General features: G+C 29.1%; 1 protein-coding gene across 2 annotated transcripts; it reads right to left on the bottom strand.

Annotated features, from left to right (window-relative positions):
- Nucleotides 1-6,324: 6,324 nt before the first annotated feature.
- LOC145840346 (Fanconi anemia group D2 protein-like) lies at nucleotides 6,325-20,778 on the bottom strand. Of its 2 annotated transcripts, none has more exons than XM_082947579.1 (24): nucleotides 20,397-20,778; nucleotides 19,827-19,956; nucleotides 18,864-18,991; nucleotides 17,077-17,226; nucleotides 16,624-16,755; nucleotides 16,178-16,345; nucleotides 15,609-15,824; nucleotides 14,973-15,236; nucleotides 14,763-14,869; nucleotides 14,085-14,274; nucleotides 13,679-13,878; nucleotides 13,356-13,492; nucleotides 12,601-12,824; nucleotides 11,538-11,763; nucleotides 11,172-11,431; nucleotides 10,753-10,877; nucleotides 10,179-10,348; nucleotides 9,653-9,802; nucleotides 9,173-9,388; nucleotides 8,690-8,805; nucleotides 8,306-8,395; nucleotides 7,294-7,422; nucleotides 6,800-6,947; nucleotides 6,325-6,633 (listed from the first exon to the last, which is right to left on the bottom strand). In XM_082947579.1, the coding sequence occupies exons 1-24, from the start codon at nucleotides 20,733-20,735 to the stop codon at nucleotides 6,545-6,547; spliced, it is 4,104 nt and encodes a 1,367-aa protein (XP_082803705.1). In that variant the 5' UTR covers nucleotides 20,736-20,778; the 3' UTR covers nucleotides 6,325-6,544. The 2 variants fall into 2 exon arrangements, with proteins under 2 accessions (XP_082803705.1, XP_082803706.1); XM_082947580.1 differs by having other exon boundaries at nucleotides 10,179-10,327.
- Between the last annotated feature and the right edge of the window lie 702 nt (nucleotides 20,779-21,480).

The following is a 21,480-nucleotide window of genomic DNA, read 5'->3' as shown; positions in this document are numbered from 1 at the left end:
AGGTTTTTTGGTAACCCTGTAAATATGTTGTCTTTTGTTCATTTGGTTTTGTCTAACCTTTAATTTTTTACGTTGAAAAAAAAGTTAACATTTTCTATACTTAAAGCCTCAAAAAAATCTTTTTTTTATTAAGTGTAATGGTTTTAAACAAGTAATTGCACATACCTTTTTTCGAAATTTGTCATATTTTTGTGTATTTCATGCTTTAAAAAATAATTAAAAGTACTTTAGTCTAAACTTTGCTACACATACATTTAACATTCGTCCCTAACCTTTTTTGCAAATTTTGTTATTATCCAAACTTATCGATATTATCAAATATTAGAAAAGCACTGTATGTTGGGTCTAAGATTTATGTTTTCCAAGATAAAGTACCATTTGTGTTTGTTGTTGAAAATGAAAAATAGTCCGTAGTATCATCAGGAGCTACCAAAACTTAAAACAATTTTATTTGTATGAAACTGCCGTTTTGTTGGATTACTTTTTTAATCTGAAAACTTTTAAAGCTCTTCAGTTATAAGAAAATAAATGTAAATACTAAATATTAGGTTTTTTTTCAAACTCTGATTTTTTTTGTATTGTAAAATTATTGATCTAACTGTTTTTTTTCATTAAAACTGGTATATATTTTTTATCTATAAATATATACCGCTAACAATATTTTGTTTATGTGTTAAATATTTAATTATTTTTGTCATATTTCCATTTCACTAAGCAAAGTACTTTTTCTGTATATTTAAAAGCTACTAATTATTTATGATAATATTAACAAATTAGTTTAAGTTTTGTCATTAATTAAGTTTTATCAGTTTGGTACGCAAGTGTTGTTTTTAATTATAGTGAACTATTTGATTAACAGTGAAATATATTTTCTACGCTTATTATTTTAAAGTTGTTTCTACTAATGTCAAAAAAATAATTTTTTTTTTTCTTCTATAACTCGCTACCTAAAATATTATAAATGTGTATCTAGTTTACAAAGTTAAGCTGTAACACATTATGAAGATATATAAACATTAATAAATATCTTAAAATCAAACAAATTTATTTGTAGTTCTTAAATGCTTTATAAAAACGATTAATATTATAACTGAAAATATACACCTTTGACGAGCTTTTTAATGGAACGGATCTAGTTTATACTTAGTACTAGTGATCTACCAAATCCAAGGTCCGGATCCGGACCCGCCCGGTACCGGCTATTTTTTGCCGGGATCCGGAACTGGCTAGATCCTTGTTTTAAAAAAAGAACCGGAAATGGAACCGGCCGGTTCCAAATTTCAAAAAAGATTCGGATCCGGCTGGATCTTAGCTGAGATTTGGCCAGTTCCGGATCAAGTTAGTTCGGAAAGACTTTATTTTCCACGATTAGCTTCTTTCAATTTTATATAATTTTTTTTTTGAATATTTAATGTTTAGAAAATTAGTCAAGCGAAACAGACTAATCAAGTAGTTCAACTATTTTTAGTAAACATACAGGTACATAAATCCATTGAAGTAAAAGTAGTAAATTGTTAATTTAAAGTTTCTTGCAGATTCTACTGATTCTACTGACTCTACAATTTAGTTCTATTTACAAACTTTAAATACTTTCTTTTTTAATATAAAACATGCATTTAAATTTTGATGTGTTTCAATTTGTTTAAAGTCTTTACAATTTTATTCTAACTTTATTATTCCCATTTAATCATGTTATATAATGCAAAAACTCTACAAATACAGCTCATTAAATTTGTGGATACTAAAACTTTAAGAGACAGCAATAGTTTAACAAATTTTTTGCGCGACAATATATTTAAGATGAAGTATGTTCTTCTAAGCATCTCTTCTGCACCCTATTTCATTCACACGCTATAACTGATAATTAACGAACTGTTTTCAGAAAATAACATAAGTGTGTTAATAGCCAAAGTCCGTCAAACTGTTAGCAACTTAAATCATTCTTCTACAGCGTGCAGGAAACTAAAAAACCCAAGTCATATTAGGTTTATCAGTGTCAATGTAAAAATTATGCTACTTGTGCAAGATGTTAAAACAAGGTGGAACTCATCCTACCTTATGCTGATAAGACTAGACAAATTATAAACAAGTGTCCAGAACTGTGTGGCTAACAACAAATTTTAATGGGAACTTTTTAGTCTCCTTAATGAGCTGCTTGAACCCTTTTTCATAGTAACGCAGCAGTGTAGCAAAAACAACGCATTGCTGTCAAGTGTAATCCCGCATGCAGCAGTACTAAAAAAGAATTTAATCATAAAGCTTATAGTCCACCTGGTCAAAGTAATTCTACAGCCTTAGCAAAAATAAAGAAGAGGCTTTTGAAAGAAGGTTTTAAACTATTTATACCAGCAAACTAATAAACCTTCATGATAACGACTTGTTTTTACTCACATCAGCTGTTCATCCGCACTATCGACTTAACATTTTCCCTGCTAATCTCAAACAGAAGGTTTTAAGGCTACTAAAATTAAATTTAAAAAATCATAATTGTCATGAGACTGGTCAAGGTGGTCAAGTTCTTTTAGTACCGCCTAATAAACTTAAAGCTCAACTACCTAAAAATGATGTTCCGAATTTTTTTTTGTTCTATTCTACATTTAAATTGGAAGCAAGTGCAACACTCACGAAAGTGAGCAACAAGATTCAGTTGATCAAGAGATTGTGACAGAAATTAATTTTTTTTTTGGCTGAAAAACATTTATCTGCTGAAGAAGTTAAAGAAGCTGAAGTCTTGTCTTGGTGGAAATCAAACGAGAAAAAATACACACATTTTGTCAGATATGCAAGAAGATATCTTTCGGCGTCAGCATCTTCTGTTTATTCTGAAAGGTTATTTTCAGAAGCTGGCAACTTTACGAACAAAAGCTAAATCGATTGCTTCCAAAAACTGGCGAAAAAACTTATACAACTTGAAAAAACAAGAAAAAGTTTCTTTGTAGCTTAATGGCGTTAATATGAGTAAATGTTATTTAATAAATTACTTAATTTTATATTTTAAAACATCAACAGCTGTTAAAGAAGTTATTGTTCATCTTATAGTTTGAACTTTAATAAATAAAAGTATTATATAAAACTTAATAAAATAATCAAAAAAAAAGTTCGTTATTTTTTAAAGCACTGCTACAATAAGTTTCTATAACGTCATAAAAGGTACAAAATTCAAGTTAAGTCGTATAAGTAGCTTGAAATTGACATTTAAAGTGAGATTTCATACAAATAGTTTTTTTTTCCTATTGTTAAAATAAAATATTTAGACAATAACATTGTGTTTTTTAACAAAATAATTGCAATAAACAGTTTTTACTAATTATTGGTATAAAATAACTAAATTTTATAAGTTTGTTGTCTATTGAAGCTACATAAATTATTTAGGATCTTAAATCCGGAACCGGTCACATCCTAAATAGTGGGTCCGGTAGATCACTACTTAAAACTGCATCTAAAGTCATATAGAAAACTGTAGTTTTTCAAAAACTACCTGTATTTTAAATATCAAACTTGGCTTGTTAATCAAAGTATGCAACGCAACTGTACCTAAAATGTCGTTTTTTAGAAAAAAGTTGTTTATAGAGTAACCTAATATGTTTTTAAAACTACTTTTCCGAAGATACAGAATAAGTTTTTGCATATTTTACAAAATAACAACATTAACAGTATACACCAGAACAACAACAGTTCTTATTAGCAATATAAAATAACGAACTATTTTATACAAAATTTTAATTTCAATAAAATGAGCTAGTAATGTATTTATAGAATCTACTATTCATAATTTTTTATTTTTAGTTTTTTATGTAAAACTGTAATTGATTTTTTAAGGTTATTTTCGTGAACTTCTTTTTTCGACACCTTTCAGATACTAAAAAATAATTAGTTAAAGGCTATATATTGATTTATAAAACAGTTGCTACAATCTAAAAAATATATCTTAAAAACACACAAATCACCTATAAATTAGTAGATTAACTTACAGAATGCGCATGACTTAAACTAGTGCTTTCTAGCTAAATGTTTTGCGTTCTAAAGATAACTATCATAACTTAAAGTTATTTTTTATATAACAAAAGTAAGCAGTCTTCAACACAACGGTTCATCACCGTGACTATTTCAGCCTGGCGAGTCCTAATGAGGAGGAAATCAGGTCGCAAAATGTCAGGTTGCTTGTCGTTCTACCTCAAATTAAAATGACTAGAGTCGCTTGTAATTTTATTGTACAAAAAATGAATTTCTAGCTTCATTCATTCAACAAACACATACTTTTTTTTTGAAAAAATTATCAAGTTAACACCTTGGTCCGCTCTTAAGTATTGTGACTATAAACTTATTGGTATAAAAACTAAACTGTTTAATTATAAAAAAAAAATATTTAATTTCAAATATATCTTTTATCCTTTATACTTCAATCTTAATTAAAACAATTTCTTGAAAATAATAAATAAAGCTTAGAAAGTAAACTTTTAACCGAAATGTAAAACGAATCTTGTCTAAAAATATTTGATTCAACGAAAAACTCAGACATATTCAATCGAGTTCAAACAAAGCTTTGAACAAGAAATACTACAGTTTATATTTTATATAAATAGTTAGGAACTTTAAGTATATCAAAAAATTTAACTACGCTTTTAATAAAATAATTCGTTCATATCACTTTTTATAAACTAATTTCTTTTTTTTAGTCATTGCTCTGATTTAAAAAATCCTTAAAACTAAAACTACGGTTTGACCTTAAACACCTGAGAAAAATGCTTAGATTTTATTTTTTTTTATTTAGGCATATAAATTATGAATAGTCTATAAACCATTAATAAACATTCAATATTATAAGAAGACGAACTATTCATGGTTGCCACTGATCAAGCTGAGAAAAATTTCCTGACTTTTTACGAAAATTTTCCTGACTTTTCTAAATCAAACTCTTAAATTAAACTTAATTCTAAAATACATAATCTAACACTTAAAAATATATAAAGCTTTCAATCTAATTTTAATACAGGTTAAAAACAACAGTTTTTTGCTCAATTCTATCATCAAACTTCCAGTACATCACTTAAACCATCTGTGTATGATTGATGTTTGTAATAAACATCTCTATCAGCAAAATACTTGTTTTATTACCTTATAAACACAGCTTGTCTGAAAAAAGACACAATCTTTTAGCATTTCCTAGCATAAATGTATCTAGATAAACAAACGACATATAAGGAACTTTTACAATTAAAACCTTGAACTAATTAATAACGAACTTTCACAATTAAAATCTTAAAACAATAACAAATTTTTACAGTTGAAACCTTAAAACAATAAAGAACACAATTTTTTAGAATTTCCTAGCATAAATGTATCTGATTAAACAAAACGACATATAAGGAACTTTTACAATTAAAACCTTAAATCAATAAGACTTTTTTACAACTCAAACCTTAAAACAATAACGAACTTTTACAGTTAAAACAATAAAAAACTTAATCAAATACTGTTTTTTAAATGTATGTACTAAAATTTGTTTTCTCCGTTTTTTTATTAGCACTTCAACCTCTTCATCTAATTAAGATATGGTTTCTTTCATCTGGTCTGCATTCCGCTTCAGTATAAACATTAACTTGTTACATAAAATACTAAACTAACTGCTTAGTAATAAAGAACTCAATTATTTACTTAAACAAAAAACACTTTGATTCTAAAATTATGCTAGATAAACTTTTGTGTATATATCACAATTTCACTATGGAAGTGTCTTTGCTACAGATCATCAATACTAAAAAGCTTACAAAATCTGATACTCAAATTGTTCAAGTAGTGTACTTGTTCAATATGTTAATAGAAAATTTTTGCAGTTTTATAAAGGATATTTTAATAATTTATACATGATGAAGGCATTGGAAATAAAATTAAATATTTTTGTAAATTTCTAGGAAAATTTTGGAATTTTTTCTGACTTTAAAGGACTTTTAATTAATTTTTACCATTTGAAGGCTTTGGAAAACAAGGAATTTTGTAAATTTAAACTGACAAAATCTGACTTTTTTTTTTAATCAAATTTCCTGACTTTTCCTGACTTTTTTTCAAAACCCCCTATTTTTTCCTGACTTTTTTCATTTTTTTAAATTTTTCCTGACTTTTCCTGACCGAGTGGCAACCCTGACTATTATTTAATTTGTAACAACTCTATAACAAAAATTTACTAAATTTAGTTACACAGAATCAAATAATATATTTTATGATACAGTATAAAAATAAAAATGTATACAAAAGCTTCATAAACCTTATAGTTTTAACAAAACTATATGGAACAGTTTTCAATGATTTTCGAAAAAGTAAGAGCTAAAAAGTCAAACAGTCTTAGAGGTGGACATAAAAATAAAACACTTTTAGAAAATCAAATATGAAATAACTTCGATTTGTTTATATTATTAAAATCAAACGTCAGTAAAAGTAAAAGAACTAATTGCATGAAAGTGTTTAAGACTACTTTAAAAGATATAAAAGTTGAACATTAAAGCAAAAAATAAAAAAAAAAAGCTTAAAATAGTTGGCAAATATTGTTCTAAAAGTTGTCAGATATAATTTCCTCACTGTTATTGTTCAAATCACTATCATCAGAGCTATCCATTATTTGCGAAGGTAGTTCATCGCCTATAACAAAAAATGTGGAAAAATACAGTTTATTTAGTTGATTTTTGAATTTTCTTATAAGGTTATACAGTTAAATATTGTCAATTAGTTTCAAAGTTAATATGTACTTGGTATAAAAAATTAAAAACTAATAACTCTTAATTAAATAAGATTTTAAAGTACTCACCTTTTAAATTTCGGTTTTTCAGGTTTCCAAGCCAGAAAGCCTGATGGCAGTTATGGAATGTTAGAAGAGCTTTTACTCTGAATACGAAATTTTCCAAAGTTCTTTTTACAGCTGGCACCTTTGCCGTTAATGCTGCATTTTTCGTTACCTAATTTCATGTTAAATGATGGTTAAATTAAATATTTTTTCTTTTTTAAACTGTACACAATTTGCATTGTCAATAAGATGTACTAAATCAATTATGAATACATACTTTAATTCCTTTTTATATAATTTTACGGTTTTATATTTTTTTGTTTTATAGTTAGTTGTAAATATTTAGCTATTTCAATATAAAGTGTGCGGATGATAATAAAATTGTCATTGAAAAAAACTAAACAATTTTTAAATTCAGTAAATTAGAAAAACCTTTAACAAAATGCACATTTACCTAAAACGACAAACAATGAAATCATGTAAAAATTTCACCAACGAGACAGCTGATAACAACAAACTTTGGAGTGAGTGGTGAGGTGCTGGAGCTGCCTGGTGGCGCTCTGTATGCTCTTCAAAACCCTGATGACGTCATCCTGGTGGTGCTTGAACGCGATCTCGCACACCAGTATCCCTCGCTTCATGAAGTTCTGTTGTCATTTAAATTTTTTTTTTATATTTGAAGATTTGCTGAAGAACTTGGCGCTTTTTTACCCTTTTCATGTTAAAAGCTTTTAATTTTACTAGAATTCAAAAAAAAAACATCTGTAAGTAGACTAACAACTTTGTTTAAATTCAATAGAGCATATTATGTTCAAACAAACTCAAAAGATTTTTCAAATACAGACTAATTATTTGTTTATGACTTGATTAGTATTATCTAACGTTATACAAACCTTTATTTTAATCGAAATTTGAGAAATTAATGAAAATTTTAGCGTTGATCATAGATTTTTTTCTTAAAAAAAGCTCAAAAATTTACCAAACATTAAAACTCTACATACCTATGATTAAATCAATAATTTTTTTGAACTAAATGCAGCTTGTAAGTTTTATTCACAAACTCAAAAATAAATTAAAGTAAACATAAACTTCATTTAAATTTGATTATAAAAATGAACTGAAATTGAAATTATGTATTATCTTGGTATTTTCTGAAATATAAACTATCATTTACAATTTTGTTAATATTATTTAATGTTATTAAATGTTATTAACTTTATTTCTATAATACTAAAATACTTTTAAGCTACAAACGTAAAATCTAAGTATTATATAACTATTTTTATGGAGTTGCACTAAAACTTTAAAAGTAAAGAATATTAACATTAGTAAGATAAATATATTTTATTTAGCATTGGTCTCTGCATATATAAGTTCTACTCTCCTAAACTTTTAACTGATTACTTTTTTTATCAGAAAACATTGATCAATTCAATGGTGTGAATCATAATTGGCAAAACCATATTAACATATTTTTCAACTAATTAGAAACAGCCCAAAACAGAAATATAAAATACTTGATAAACTAACCTCGATAAATGAGTGGGAATGTTTCAGCGTCGGAGACAACATGTTTTTATTTGATATTACTTTTAAAACTCGGATCAATAAATCGAACACCTGTAAATTTAAAAAAAAGCTAATACATAAAAAAAAACTTAATAAAACATTAAAAGTTTGTTAAATTCAAACATTTGCATTTAACTAACATAGAGCTTTAAAAAAATCAGCATATTTTATAAATTGCTGTTTTATTTTAAACTACAGTTATCGAATGAAAATTATCGAAATGCCGAAATATATATTACATGTATTTGCTTCAATATTCATCTTAATTAATTTTTTTAATTAACAATAATTTTCTGCTGTAAGCTCCGACTTAACATAACTTTTTAATTAATAACAGAAAGAAACTTTTACGACTTCACTCCATTGTAATATGAGATCAACTAGCAAATCACTGTTAGGTTTAGTACTTTGTTTCACTTGCGCGAACTTTGATGATACTTTTGTAATAACTTCCAAGCTTTCTGTGTTTTGTTAAAAGTTTGTGAACTCAAAACATTACAACAATAATTTTTTAGAAATCTTTTGATTTTATGCCCTGTTTTTACCACACTACTTTTGGAAAAATCACAAGCTAGTTTTATAGATATTTTAATTAAGTTAATACTTTTACTAAAAACAATACATAAATTCAAGTTTTATTCTGAGAAATTTTAATTTCAACACGCTATTAACCTTTTTAAGCACTTCTTATTAAATTAGCCAGTTAGTTCTAAATTGATTTAGTAAACTTAATATCTAATTATTTTAAAACACATCTTATAAAGTATAAGTTGAACTTTACTACAATTATATTTTTTACAAACTTTTGAAACGTAAAAAAACACCGACTTGAGTGAACAACGTGAAAGTTGTTTTTGTTTACGCACGGGTAAACCGGAATTTCGGCGCCTTCGTCGTCGTCCTGGCCGAACAACATGTTACCGCTGGACGGCAGCAGCGAGCACAAAGTAATCTTCAATGTGCGCTCAACCGTGTCGAGAACATCCGGGCTACTCTGCAGCATGACGTCGAAGACGCTGGCCATCATTGAAGTAATCGATGAAGCTGTTGTGAAACGAGACTTGTGTACATAATATTTATAAACCTATGTAAGTATTTTACACTACACTATGTCTTTTAAATTTTAAAACGGTGTATTATAAAAAAATATGCGAAAAAATACGATGTGATAGCGCAATAAATCAGTTTTGTTGATACAAGATTATTATAATCAAAAGAAACTAAATCGGGTAAATAAAATAAAGTTAAAAATATTTTGACAGCTGTCAATAGCGCCCATGCAGGCTAAAACATATCAATAAAACACACCCGTGTCGAGCTTGGACCAGTCTTTCTGCAGTATCGAATGGCAGCCGCCGCAGACAATTTTCTTGAACTTTTTATCGGCGCCCCCTTCAACGAAACTCTCGACAACTCGCAGGACGCTGCACAGAAGCTGCATCACACTCGACGCTATCCCTGATAACAATGTAACCAATTCAAACTTTTTTACAATTTTTTTTTATTTTTCTATGGTCAAACTGTCTTCATTTATGTTTAATGCCAAGTTAAAGTACTTTTGCCAAGCTAAATTTTATTGTCTAATTTCCAGCTTAAAACATCTTCATAACTTTTATTATTGTTCATGGTTTAAGTCTCTCAAATAATGTTTAAGGTAAATTCTAAGCTTACACCAGGTAAATTTATTTTTATAATATATATAAAAACCAAAAAATTCAACAGTTGTACCTTTTAACCCAAAAAATAGCAATGTTCTGATGTCAATGTATTATACTTATAGTTGAAAAAGGAACTAACAAGCTCGAGAAAACCACTACAAATTTCAATCAATTACCGGTCGTGGGAAGATTTTGAAGCAGTATTTGCAGGTAGGCCATGAAAACTTTCAAGTCCGCTTCCTTTTCGTAACTCTCATCTTCCTCTGAAAGTTTTTCGTTGTAGTGGGCAGCCACTTGCTTGTAAAACTTCTTGAAGTTTGTCAGCCTATTTTGCGTGAGTAAAAATCTACAGTTCAAGAGCACAGTACAAAAAAATCGTGTCAGTTTTACCTTGTATTGCAATCAAATTATCTTTTTTCGTTTAAAAAACGTTTAAATTAATTCATGAGTTTTGATAAGTTAATCGACAAACAGAATGTTGTTAAAAAACACTTGAAAAGTATTAGAAATATTTAACTTAGTTATTTAACTGATGAAAAGAGACATACTACAAATTTTTTTAGTACGAAACTAATCTACATTTTGATTGCCGTACATTATAAGATATAAAAGAAACTAGAAGTTGAGCTATGTTAGAGTTGTTGTTAAAAATTGATACGTGGGGAACTAATTTCAAATATAATTTATAAAAATTTGTGGATATGAAAATTTAACTAGAATTCCAATGTTTATTCGAATGAAAAAAAGTACCCGTTTTGTTTATCAGATTCTAGCCAAAGCATAAGATTGTAAAATATATCACAGATTAGTTGGTAACACCGGGTTATTATTACGTTGTTGAGCTTTTTTGAAGATGGTTGGCTGTTCTCACTATCCTGTAAAATTTGTTTTTTGTAACTTAATCATTATGGCAGTTATTTAGAAATGAACAACTTCGTGCATAACTTTCTTTAAACTCCATTTAAATTAAATAACAATAATTTTTTAACAAAGTTTACATTTTTATAATCTAAATACGTATAATAATTAAAGCAAAAAAAAATTTACGGCAAAGTAAAATAGTTATCAAACTAAAATTATGAATAATAAATATACATATATCTGTAAGTTTATAATAATAATAACTGTATGTTTATATATATAACAAATAACTATATATACATATCCACCTCATCAACGTTATCGGGAGACTTGATTTCTTCCAGCAGGGAGTCGAGGTGGCGGCAGAGGGGAGCGGTCAGATCGATCACCCGCCGGTAGAACTCCTCGCTCTTCACAGACTCCAGCTTCAAGTACGCCTTCGAAGCGTCCGCGCTCTTCTGGAACGGGCACGCCTTGTTCGCGCGCTTGCCCACGTGACTCATCTTGTTGGTGACGTCGCAGAGGAGGAGGTGCAGCTCTTTCAGCCCGATCGAGTTTTCGGCGGCCGCTGAATTGCAAGTTCAAACTTTTTTATAGCCATATTTGTAGAAAATTTCAATATTTGTTTTAATGAAGCAAACTGCTTGATAAAAATTGTTTTAACGAACACTGACCATTTTCAAGATCCAGTTTTCTTTTTAAAAGTGCCGTGACGTCCATGTTGAACTCGGTCAGGCAAACTTGCTCGTTGTACGAGTAGAAGCCGAACTTTTCGTTTTTCTCCTGCTTGGCGGTTTTCTTTCCCGGTTTTTTCTTCGCAGAAGAGCTCAAGCTGGCGTTGGAGCCGAGTATGGTGAAGTCCCCGTTGATGCTTTCCTGGCTTTCCATCATTCCTTTGCTCTGTATTGACATTTTTTTGTAACTCGTAAAACATGTGTACTTTGTCAAGCATGTTATAATAATAAAGAATCAAACTTTTAGAGCTAAACTTTTGCTAATTAAAAGAGGTATTTAACTATTTTTGAATGTATCGAAACTATTAGATAAAAAGTAATACTTATTTATACAATGAGAAAACAAATCGTGCATTTAAATGTATTCAACGTTGCACAGAAAAAAAAATGCAACACTTTTATTAGGTTTGAATTTACATTTCAGTTTTTTACAAAAAAAAAAAAATAGCAAAACATTATTGTTAAACATGAGAAAGAATGCATAGTTCTCAGCTTTTTAAGGCTTTTTCTAGAATAAATTGACGATTTAGTGACTAAATATACTCGTCTTTTTTTTTGTTTTAAGTTAACAAACCAGAAAATTTATTATTGCTTTTAGTTTTTTAAAACAAAAAAGGTATGTTAAACATCTTTTAAACAGTTGTATTACCTATAGAAAAATAATACAACTTTTTCTTGTCAAAAGTATTACTTTATTATTTTTTCTAAACTTCATACAAAAATGTACTACTAAAGTTTAGGAACATAGTGTTTATTGAGTAAGTGAAAAAATTTTTAGAAATTTTACATACACTTTTATTTATACTTTCTTAAAACACTTATAGAATTTTATAACATAAAAAAAAAAACTGTTTTAATTATAAAAATAATTTTGAAAGTCAAATCCATCATGTAGTACAATGTTGCAAAGATTACTTTTAACTGCTTCTTACTCATGCTACTTTTCAGTTTAACACGTTTAAATTCCAACGGCACAACTAAGCTAGCAAAGAAAACTCTCTACCTGAGACTTGATGCTCGAGCACATCTGCCCGGTCGGGTAGTGGTTGGTGTCGTCGAGGGGCGCGGGCGTGTAATGGTACTGGCTCTTCAGCAGCAGCCTGATACACCTCGACTGGAGCGCGCAAACCCTCCGCACGTGACCCAAGCACGCTTGTTCGGCGGCGAACACCGACACGAGCTCCCGGTACCAGTTGATGGCGGCGAACATGTTGTCGAGGACCATGCCTTTGTAAAGATTTATAAACTGAACACGACGCTTAAATCAGTCACAGTCAATTTTTTGTTTGTGATTTTATACGGTATCAATAATATTTAAAAAATCATTTGATTGTTTAGAAAAGTCTACAAACTTTCATTGCAGGTTAAGTTTAAAAAGGTATAAGTTTAAAAAGCTTTCAGGTTCAAAACCCTTCTTCAATGAACTTTAAATAAACTTTGAAAGTTGGTAATTATAATCATCAGTTGAAAATAAACTAATGTACATTTATAACAGGGGCGAGAAATATTACAAGCAACTTTTTTTCGGTAAAATTTTTGTACAAAGTTACCTATAAAAAGAAAAACTTTTTTCAGTTATGAATACGATTTTAATTTTTTTATAAGCAAGCTGTAAAGCTAATTTCAAAATTAACTCGAACATGTTATAACTTTGAAGTTCAATATTCTCAGGAATATGTACGAATTACCATGACTTAAAAGACTATTTGTAACTAAGAAAATTTGTTAGCCACAGTTTGAACATTACACATTTCTTACCGGTTTCAGTTTTGTCTAAATCTTCGAAACAGTCGTCTTTTTCATACTTTTCACTGTGCATCAACACCGGATGGTCCAACAACCATTTGAAGTCGTCTAAGTTACCGCTAACACCTGAATGCAGACCGGCAACGCATCTGTTTAACAAGAAAAAAAAATTAAACTTAGCAACAACTAAATAGCTTCTAAAATACAACTCATTGATTTTGTCTGAATTTTAAAATAAAATAAAAAATGCATATACACTCTTTAGTTTATAATATTTTTAATGCAGTAGCTCAAAGAATGACATTAAACGGCAAAAGAATTATCTGACTACCTACCTAACCATTCTGCACATAGCAACGAGCAAATTGGTGTCGACTCTCCCGCTGTTGTCATGGAAACACACTGTCCTCAAAGACTCGCCACCTTCGTACCTGGAAGTCATGTCTAATTGGGACGGCGAGGGCTGATCTTGGTTCATACTGGCTAAAATTTGGTTGAACTTGTCCACTGCAAAATCTTTAACGGCCGAAATCACCTGTTATTTTTTTGTGTATACCATTTAGATAAATACGAGTTAAATTAATATTTCTATAAATATTTTTAACAAACTGCATAACAATGAACTATTTTAAATTAAACTTGTTTAATAACGTTTTCAGACACAAGTACAAAACAAAAAATCTGCATGACATGAAAAGACGCTTTTGAAATTAAATCAACTTCTCTCGCTTTCCAACAAACCTCTTCGTCGACCCGGTGGTACGCCTGCTCGTCGACGCAAGCGACGCAGAACTCCTGCAGGAACAAGCTCCACAGGTGCACGTCGAGGTTGTAGACGAAGCCGAGGTTGCTCAGCATCTTGCCGACGCCCGTGGACGACGACTTGGTGATCATGCTGATGCACTTCCACACCGCGATCACGTTCACCTTGCTGTGTTGCGTCATAATGGCGTGATGAAATAATAACTAAATTGAAAAACTAAATAGTTCTAAAGTCAAACAGGAGATAAGTTTTAAATAAAGTTACCTATCATAACTGAATAATCGCGAGCAGGACAGATTCAGTTTGGTATAAGCAGTTATTTTAGCTGGCAAACTATGATATAAATAATATTGAAGTAAATTTTTTGGAGATTATAATCTAAAAAAATGTTATCACTTAAAAAATCAGTACTTAATTCAAACAGGAGATATATGTTTATAAAAAATATTTATCTAAGTAAAAAGTTGCAAGCAAAACATACTAAGTTTAGTTTTAGAAGTTTTTTTTTATTTGAAAACCATAGTTTTTATCCCTCACTGCATAATTTTTTTCTTAAATAAACAATAAGCATCTGAAAAAATCAGCAACAAACTTCAACTCAAACTAAATACAGCTACTTTTAAACCATTAAGTGTTAGATTGATTCAATGACTGACCTGTTAGTAAATGAAGGCAGCTTGTTTTTAACCTTAGCATACAAATCGTTAGTTTTCGAGCTTTTGAAACAGCTCAACGTGGCAAGAACTGAAAGGCACAATCTCACCTGTTTAAATTCTTTTGTAAATAAATAATTCTCTTCCTTTAGTTCACTGTTTAACTCAGTCGAAATTAAAAAAAAATCCATTATTTAACAAAACCAGCATTACCTGCGCGAGGTTCATGTTCACCAGGTGTTTCGCGAACATGTCGACGAGCGGCTCGCAGTAGCCAATCAGCAGCTCGCATTTGTCGCGCGACACCTTGAACAGCACTTTCAGCGCCGTGTCGACCTCCAGCGGGCGCGGGTTGGAGGTGACGTGGTCGAGGACGACCAGCAGGACCTGCTTGGTCTTGTTCGGCGGGACGTGGGTCAGCAGGAGGGTGTAGAGCTTGGAGGCGACCGACTTCAGTCTAGAGTCGGGGCTCCACAGCTGCAAATTAAGTTTGAGTGCAAAATTAGTTCAAACAACTGCTTGTTAGTTCTTCAGTCTTAATGTTTTGTATGTGAATGTGAAACCAAATATTAAAATGTGAAAAATGGTTGTGAAACCATTTTAGTGCCTTAGAAATTAAATACGCATAGCATAACTAACACGATGTCTTAAAACATTTCAGTCATTTACTCTAATTTTTTCTTTAATTTCTTAACACAACAAACAGGTTTCGAAACAAATAATTTTTCAAGTAACTAGTCGTTAAAATGTAAAACAAAATAGTTAATTTATCCGAAAAGTTTAAGTAAACAAACTAACAAATGAATTCATACAACCAGGTTAAAAGTCTTTTATAAAAAAGCAACTGACCATGGTTTGGGCGATTTTCGCGATGCAAGTGTGGTGGTCCTGCAGGATGTGGCCCGCGTCTGTGAAGCACTTCGTCAGCACCGACTTGCTGATGTGCATCGACTTGAACTTTCCGATGAGCTGATTGGCTGCTTGCTTTCGCTGCTGACCACTCACGACGTCGCAAAGTTGGAACGACGATATGACGTCACCGCAATTCCACTGCTCCTTACTCAGCTGTTTGCGAGCGAATCTAATTTTTTATATTTACATGATAGTCTTACTATTTCAAAAGCAGAAAATTAAATAAGTTTTAACATTAAAATTTTTATTTATAAATTCAGACAGTTTGAGTTTTAGCGTGAACGGATTTTTCAAAGTGTTTTTTCAAAGTGCAATAAAAATTATAACTCTGTTTGAATTTTACAATATTTTTTTTAATACATGTATCTTTATCTCGTATTGACTCCTTTGTCAAAACTTTTTCAATCACATATTCAATAAGTTTTAATATAAATTTAACACTTAAGACTACGTATCAAATGTGCACAAAACGTCGTAAGGGTTTCATAACGAATAATATTACTAACAGATTCGAGGTTGTACAGCCACGATGTGAACAAGTGGTTCTTGGTGTTGATTGAGCTGAACACCTGCGACGAAAGCCTCTTGGTCACCATTCGCGCCGATTTCGCGTCCTCTTCGAACGACTCCATCAGCTCCGGGTAGTCCAAATGTGGCCTCAACTCCATTATGATCTGAATATTAACTTATAATATAAGCCATACTTGTCAGGAGTAGAAAATCATTTGTTTGAGTTTTTTACTCAGCCTTGACTTAATTTGTTAGTTTTTTTAATCGAAAGCTTGTAATTAAAAAATACATTTGTGTTCTCCTTGAAAAGCTAGGAGAAAATGTAAAATCGAAATGCTTTATGCCATCTCTGATGCAAGCTCATAACTGTAGCTAAATTAGTTTGTTTAGAGTTACAGATCAACAAACTGCAAAACAAGATGCTCACAACAACAGCTTAAACCTTTTTAGCGGTATCGGTGTCGTTGCAGCTGTCCAGCAGGAACTTGGCCGCGTGAAAGACGTGCGAGCTCTCGGCGGTCGAGAGAAATTCCACGGCGGCGCAACGAATTTCCTCCCATCCGTCGTCGTTCACCTGAGTGTAATATTTAATAAATTTATTCAAATGATAAGTATACACTTGGCCAGAATTTTCAACACAATTAGTGTATGATAAAGACATTTTAAAATTTGATATTAGATTTTTATTTATATATAAGATCATTTTTTTTGTCAAATCAAATTTTAATAAACTTGACATCATATGTTTAGGACTACATAATGTGAAAATAACTTATTTATTTCAGAACACGTGTACAAACTTACAAAAAACGCACAGGCGTATTATAAAGTTAAAACAAACAAAACTGCTCGTAAATCAATCAAAAACTGGCACAACTTTTTTTTAATCAAGCACCTGCAAGTTTGAAAGCGCTTCGAACAGCGAAGCTTGTGTTTGCTGTTCCTCGCAACTGGACAGCATTTGGCACAACTTGGCCGCCAACTCCGAATGATCTCCGACGCTCATCAGGACATCGGGCAGGAAGCTTATCACGTCGCAAGTTATCTGTAAACTTTCATGTTTAAATGAAAACTTAAAGGCCGATATTTAATTTATGATTGTTGTAAATTTATTCTTGCTTTACTTCTAGATTGAAAGTTGTATGTCCAGAAGGTTACTGGAACTGAAGCTTAAAATAAAAGTTAATTGAAGTAGACTAATTTTCAATACCACTCGACTTTATACTTTTCTTTGACTATCAAAAACAAAATATAAACTATTATTAGAAGGTTTTAGAGATATCGTTGAAAAAGACTTTTGAGAAGAACAGTTTTAAATTCATAAATAGGTTTAACTTTAGGTGTAAAGTTAAACCTAGTTATGATATCGACTAAACAGTTTTTTTTAGAGTAACAGAACAACTACTACAATTTTCATATATCAACAAGTATATATCAGCATTAAATTTTTATTAGTGCATATAATTTAGAACTTTTTACCATTTACTTTTATTTGAAGTAATTTTTAATCATTACTATTATATTTCAGTCCTTTCAAATCCTTAACAATAATAATAAATAAATATTGTGAAAGTTTTATATAAAATTTAAAGTACTTAGCTAAAAACGTGTTGGTGAAATATTAAACTCGACAAACTAGTTTTAAATCATCGGCTTCCAACTGCTTACAAAAAAAAACAAGATTTTCAATCAACTTTATATTTAAAAAAAAATTATACTATAGTTTCCGTATTTTAAATAGTTAACCAACAAGTAAAGGAACTCAAAATAAATAAGTACCAAGAACTAAATATAAAATAAAAGAATTTAAAGTGATAAAAATGCTAAAACATTTCAATGATATATAAGTTGAACTGTAAAAAGTATAATAAATTAGTAAAACTACAAACGTTACTCAAAGAAGTTTAGACTTATTCTGTTAAAAAAGAAGTCATTTTTTTAAAACTTCAAGTTAACAAGAAAATCTTTTAAATCAACCAATAAAAAATAAATTTTCAAATAGGCAAAAAATATCATAAAAATGTTTAAAAATTAACAAGTAAAATTTTTTTAAAATAAAAAAAAGTTGCAGGTAAGAGAATGTTAGTTGTTTGTTTTCTTTTAAACTTATACACTTTTTTTTTATTCTTTAATCCATAGTTATACAAAAAAAACATTAAATATTGATAAAAATAGTACTACTAATAGTTTTTATTTCAATTTTTTCTACTAAAATTATTCATAAGAAAGTCACTAAAACAGCAAACCTAAAAATTTCAAAATTATTTTGCATGAGTATTCTAGAGTTTAAAAATATCCAGATTCGAGTTAATTTGACTATTGTGTTAATTTTTCACAATTTTTTGAATATAACAGTATTTTTTTAAAAATTTATTACATTTCAAACTTTCTTCTTTTAACTATCACCAATTAGTTAGATTAATAAGAAATCAAAACTGTTATTCTGTCCAGACCATGATATCAAATACATTTATTGTCTCATAACAAATTGTACTGTATTTTTTTATTATTTCATCTTAATTTATAATTTTTTTCTTAAGTAATATTGGTCATCAACTTGGCAATACATCATAAAAAGATAAAACTACCCCTGCTCATTATTCTAATCAAAAATTACTTTAAACAAAACTACTAATTTAGGTAATAAAAGCAATAAGACAATAATTAAATTTAAAGGACTACCTGCGGCTGCATGACCTGGCAAGTTTCAAGAAGTTGATTAGCAACGTTGCTTGGATCAACAAAATAGTTGACCCACCTCATGTTGTTTAAAATTAATCTCGGTACATTCACTACTCCGTTCTGGTCACCTTAAATAAGTTTACACATTATACACAAATAAATAAAGCGCTAAGACTAATATGATTTTTATATACTTAATTACTTAGATGATTTGTAAACTATTTAATAATAAACTTTAAATAAAGGTTGCCAATATTTGAGTCAAAAATTATATTCTGAGTGACCTTGAACTATCCATCCTGAGTTTTTCAAAATCGTTAAAAAAGTTGTTTGCCTCTGGCGCAAACACAATGTTATTTCTTAGAGTGGGTAAAGAACTAGATGAATGGCTAAAAAAAAAATTCAAAATCAATTTCTTAAACAATATTGAGTATATAGAAATAAAAACATTGAAATCGGATCAGCTAAATTTGTCTTGAGATTTTTTAAAATCATAAAATCATATCCTGAACTTTTTATGAAAAAACAAAACTATCCTGAGTAAGCCTGAGTTTAAAAAATATATCCATAATATCCTGAGTGTGTGGCAACCCTGTTATATACAGTAAATGTATATATAAAGGTGCTGTGAGTGTACAGACATTTCAAAAATGAAATAAATTAACATGTCAAACAATAGTTTGAAAATTAATGTGTACTATCAATGTTTAGTTGTTTTAATACCTAAAACAATTCAGACTTTAATTTGTTTATCAAACTCACACTTTTAGAAGCTAAATATTGATAAACATTAAAGAAAAACGTGATTAAATAATAATTTATAATAGAAGTATTTGACAATAAAAACTAATGAAAGCTATCATATTACTCGGAAAACAACATTTAACATAACTGATATTGTTAGTGAATAAATATAAAGAAAAATTAAAAAATAATAGTGATCAAAAAGAGTTATAAGTTTACCTGTTAAAATAGGGTTTGTTTTAAAATGATATGTTTCTTCATCTGCATAAATTGGCATTTTTTTCAGAAGAATTTCAATGATAGGAATTTGAGTTTGGTCACATTGAAGTAATATTGTCACAATACTATCCTATCAAAAATCAATACTATTTATTTACATATTTAATGTAATAAATTAACTGAATGTTGAAAAGTTTAAAATATGAAAGTATGCCTAACATTATTTTAAAAACAAAATACAATTATAATACAGTTTCCTCTGTTATGGTAACCCATAAGTTCCTGACTGTATATTTACTCAATCATCACTCTTAAAGAGATTTATAAATTATATTCTTTGAAAAAATCTGCAATAGATTTAATTTATACCAGTACTCTTAATTTTTATGAAACTATTAAATTTTTAAAAGTATTATAATTTAAAGTCAGAGTTTCATGAAAATGAATTGTTAGTCTTTTTTAGAAAGCAAAAGCTTGAAAAGTATTACTTAAAAATCGTTAAACAATTCCTTTTGTTTGTAGTTTAAACGGAAATTACTAAAAATTGTAAAAAATAAATTCTTGACAAACTTGCAAAGGTGAAACAGACTGTGAAAGATAATCAAAAGTTTCAACTGAAGTTGGCAGTAACATTGATATAAAAACATCATCATCAATGTCAAAGTATGTTTCAGTATTTTCAACAAATGTTTGCAGGTCAAAATTGTTCTTTGAAGTTTCTTCTTTAAAACTTTTAGTTACGATATTTGTTTCAACATCACTTTTATTTCCTTTCTTATCGAGACAAATCTTACATTTTTTCATCACACTAGCAAACAAACAATCTTTAATTTCATCATCTTTTGACTGTTTTCTCTGTTTGGTGCTGCCATACTTCCCAGCACCAGACTTTCGTTTTAAATTAGGCATTGTTGAATTTACTTATAAATATATTCCTTATTATTTTTTTTAATAAGTCTAGTTACAGTAATAAGGTATTTTTCTTATAAAATTACAACTAGATATTAGAGTATTTGAAAAAATAAGCTCACCTATTTTAATACAGAAAAATTAAAAATTAAAGTACATTAATATCCAAAATAAATTTTACTTAAATACTATAAAAATATTTTATAAACAACTTGAAACATTTCTTATATAAACGTTTAAGGTTTTTTTTTGTTAACAATTTTACTCAATTCTGTTTAAGGTTGACATACTCTTGCAATCTGAATTATTTAAAGGTGTAAACAGTATTTGTATGAAAACTCATTTTAATTTACTTTGTAACAAATTCATACTTTTTTTTTTAAGTTTCAACTTTTAATAAGCTTTTAACAGTTTTGCCAGTTTGAAACAAAAAGCCAGCAGTGACCAACAGCTTGATACACATTCAAACTACCCTGAATCAGCCTAAGTGTAAGAGAAAATTAAAAAAAAAAACATTATTATGAACCAGAAGCAAACAAAAAACAACAAAAAATCTAGCTTAAAAACTTTAAATATTAAATTGATAAGAAAATTATTTATAAAAAACACAATCTTTAAAAACTAGAAATTAAAGCATTTTAATTAACTGCCTGAGATTTAAGAAAAACATCCAAACTAGCCTTAATTAGCCCCAGTTAGCCTGAGTATTAAAAAAAATTAAAAGGTGTTTTTTAGGTGGCAACCC

This window comes from Thalia democratica, chromosome 7, assembly GCF_965202585.1.
Source record: "Thalia democratica chromosome 7, ktThaDemo2.hap1.1, whole genome shotgun sequence".
In the NCBI taxonomy this organism is placed as follows: Eukaryota; Metazoa; Chordata; class Thaliacea; order Salpida; family Salpidae; genus Thalia; species Thalia democratica.
This window is presented reverse-complemented; position numbering and strand designations above follow the sequence as displayed.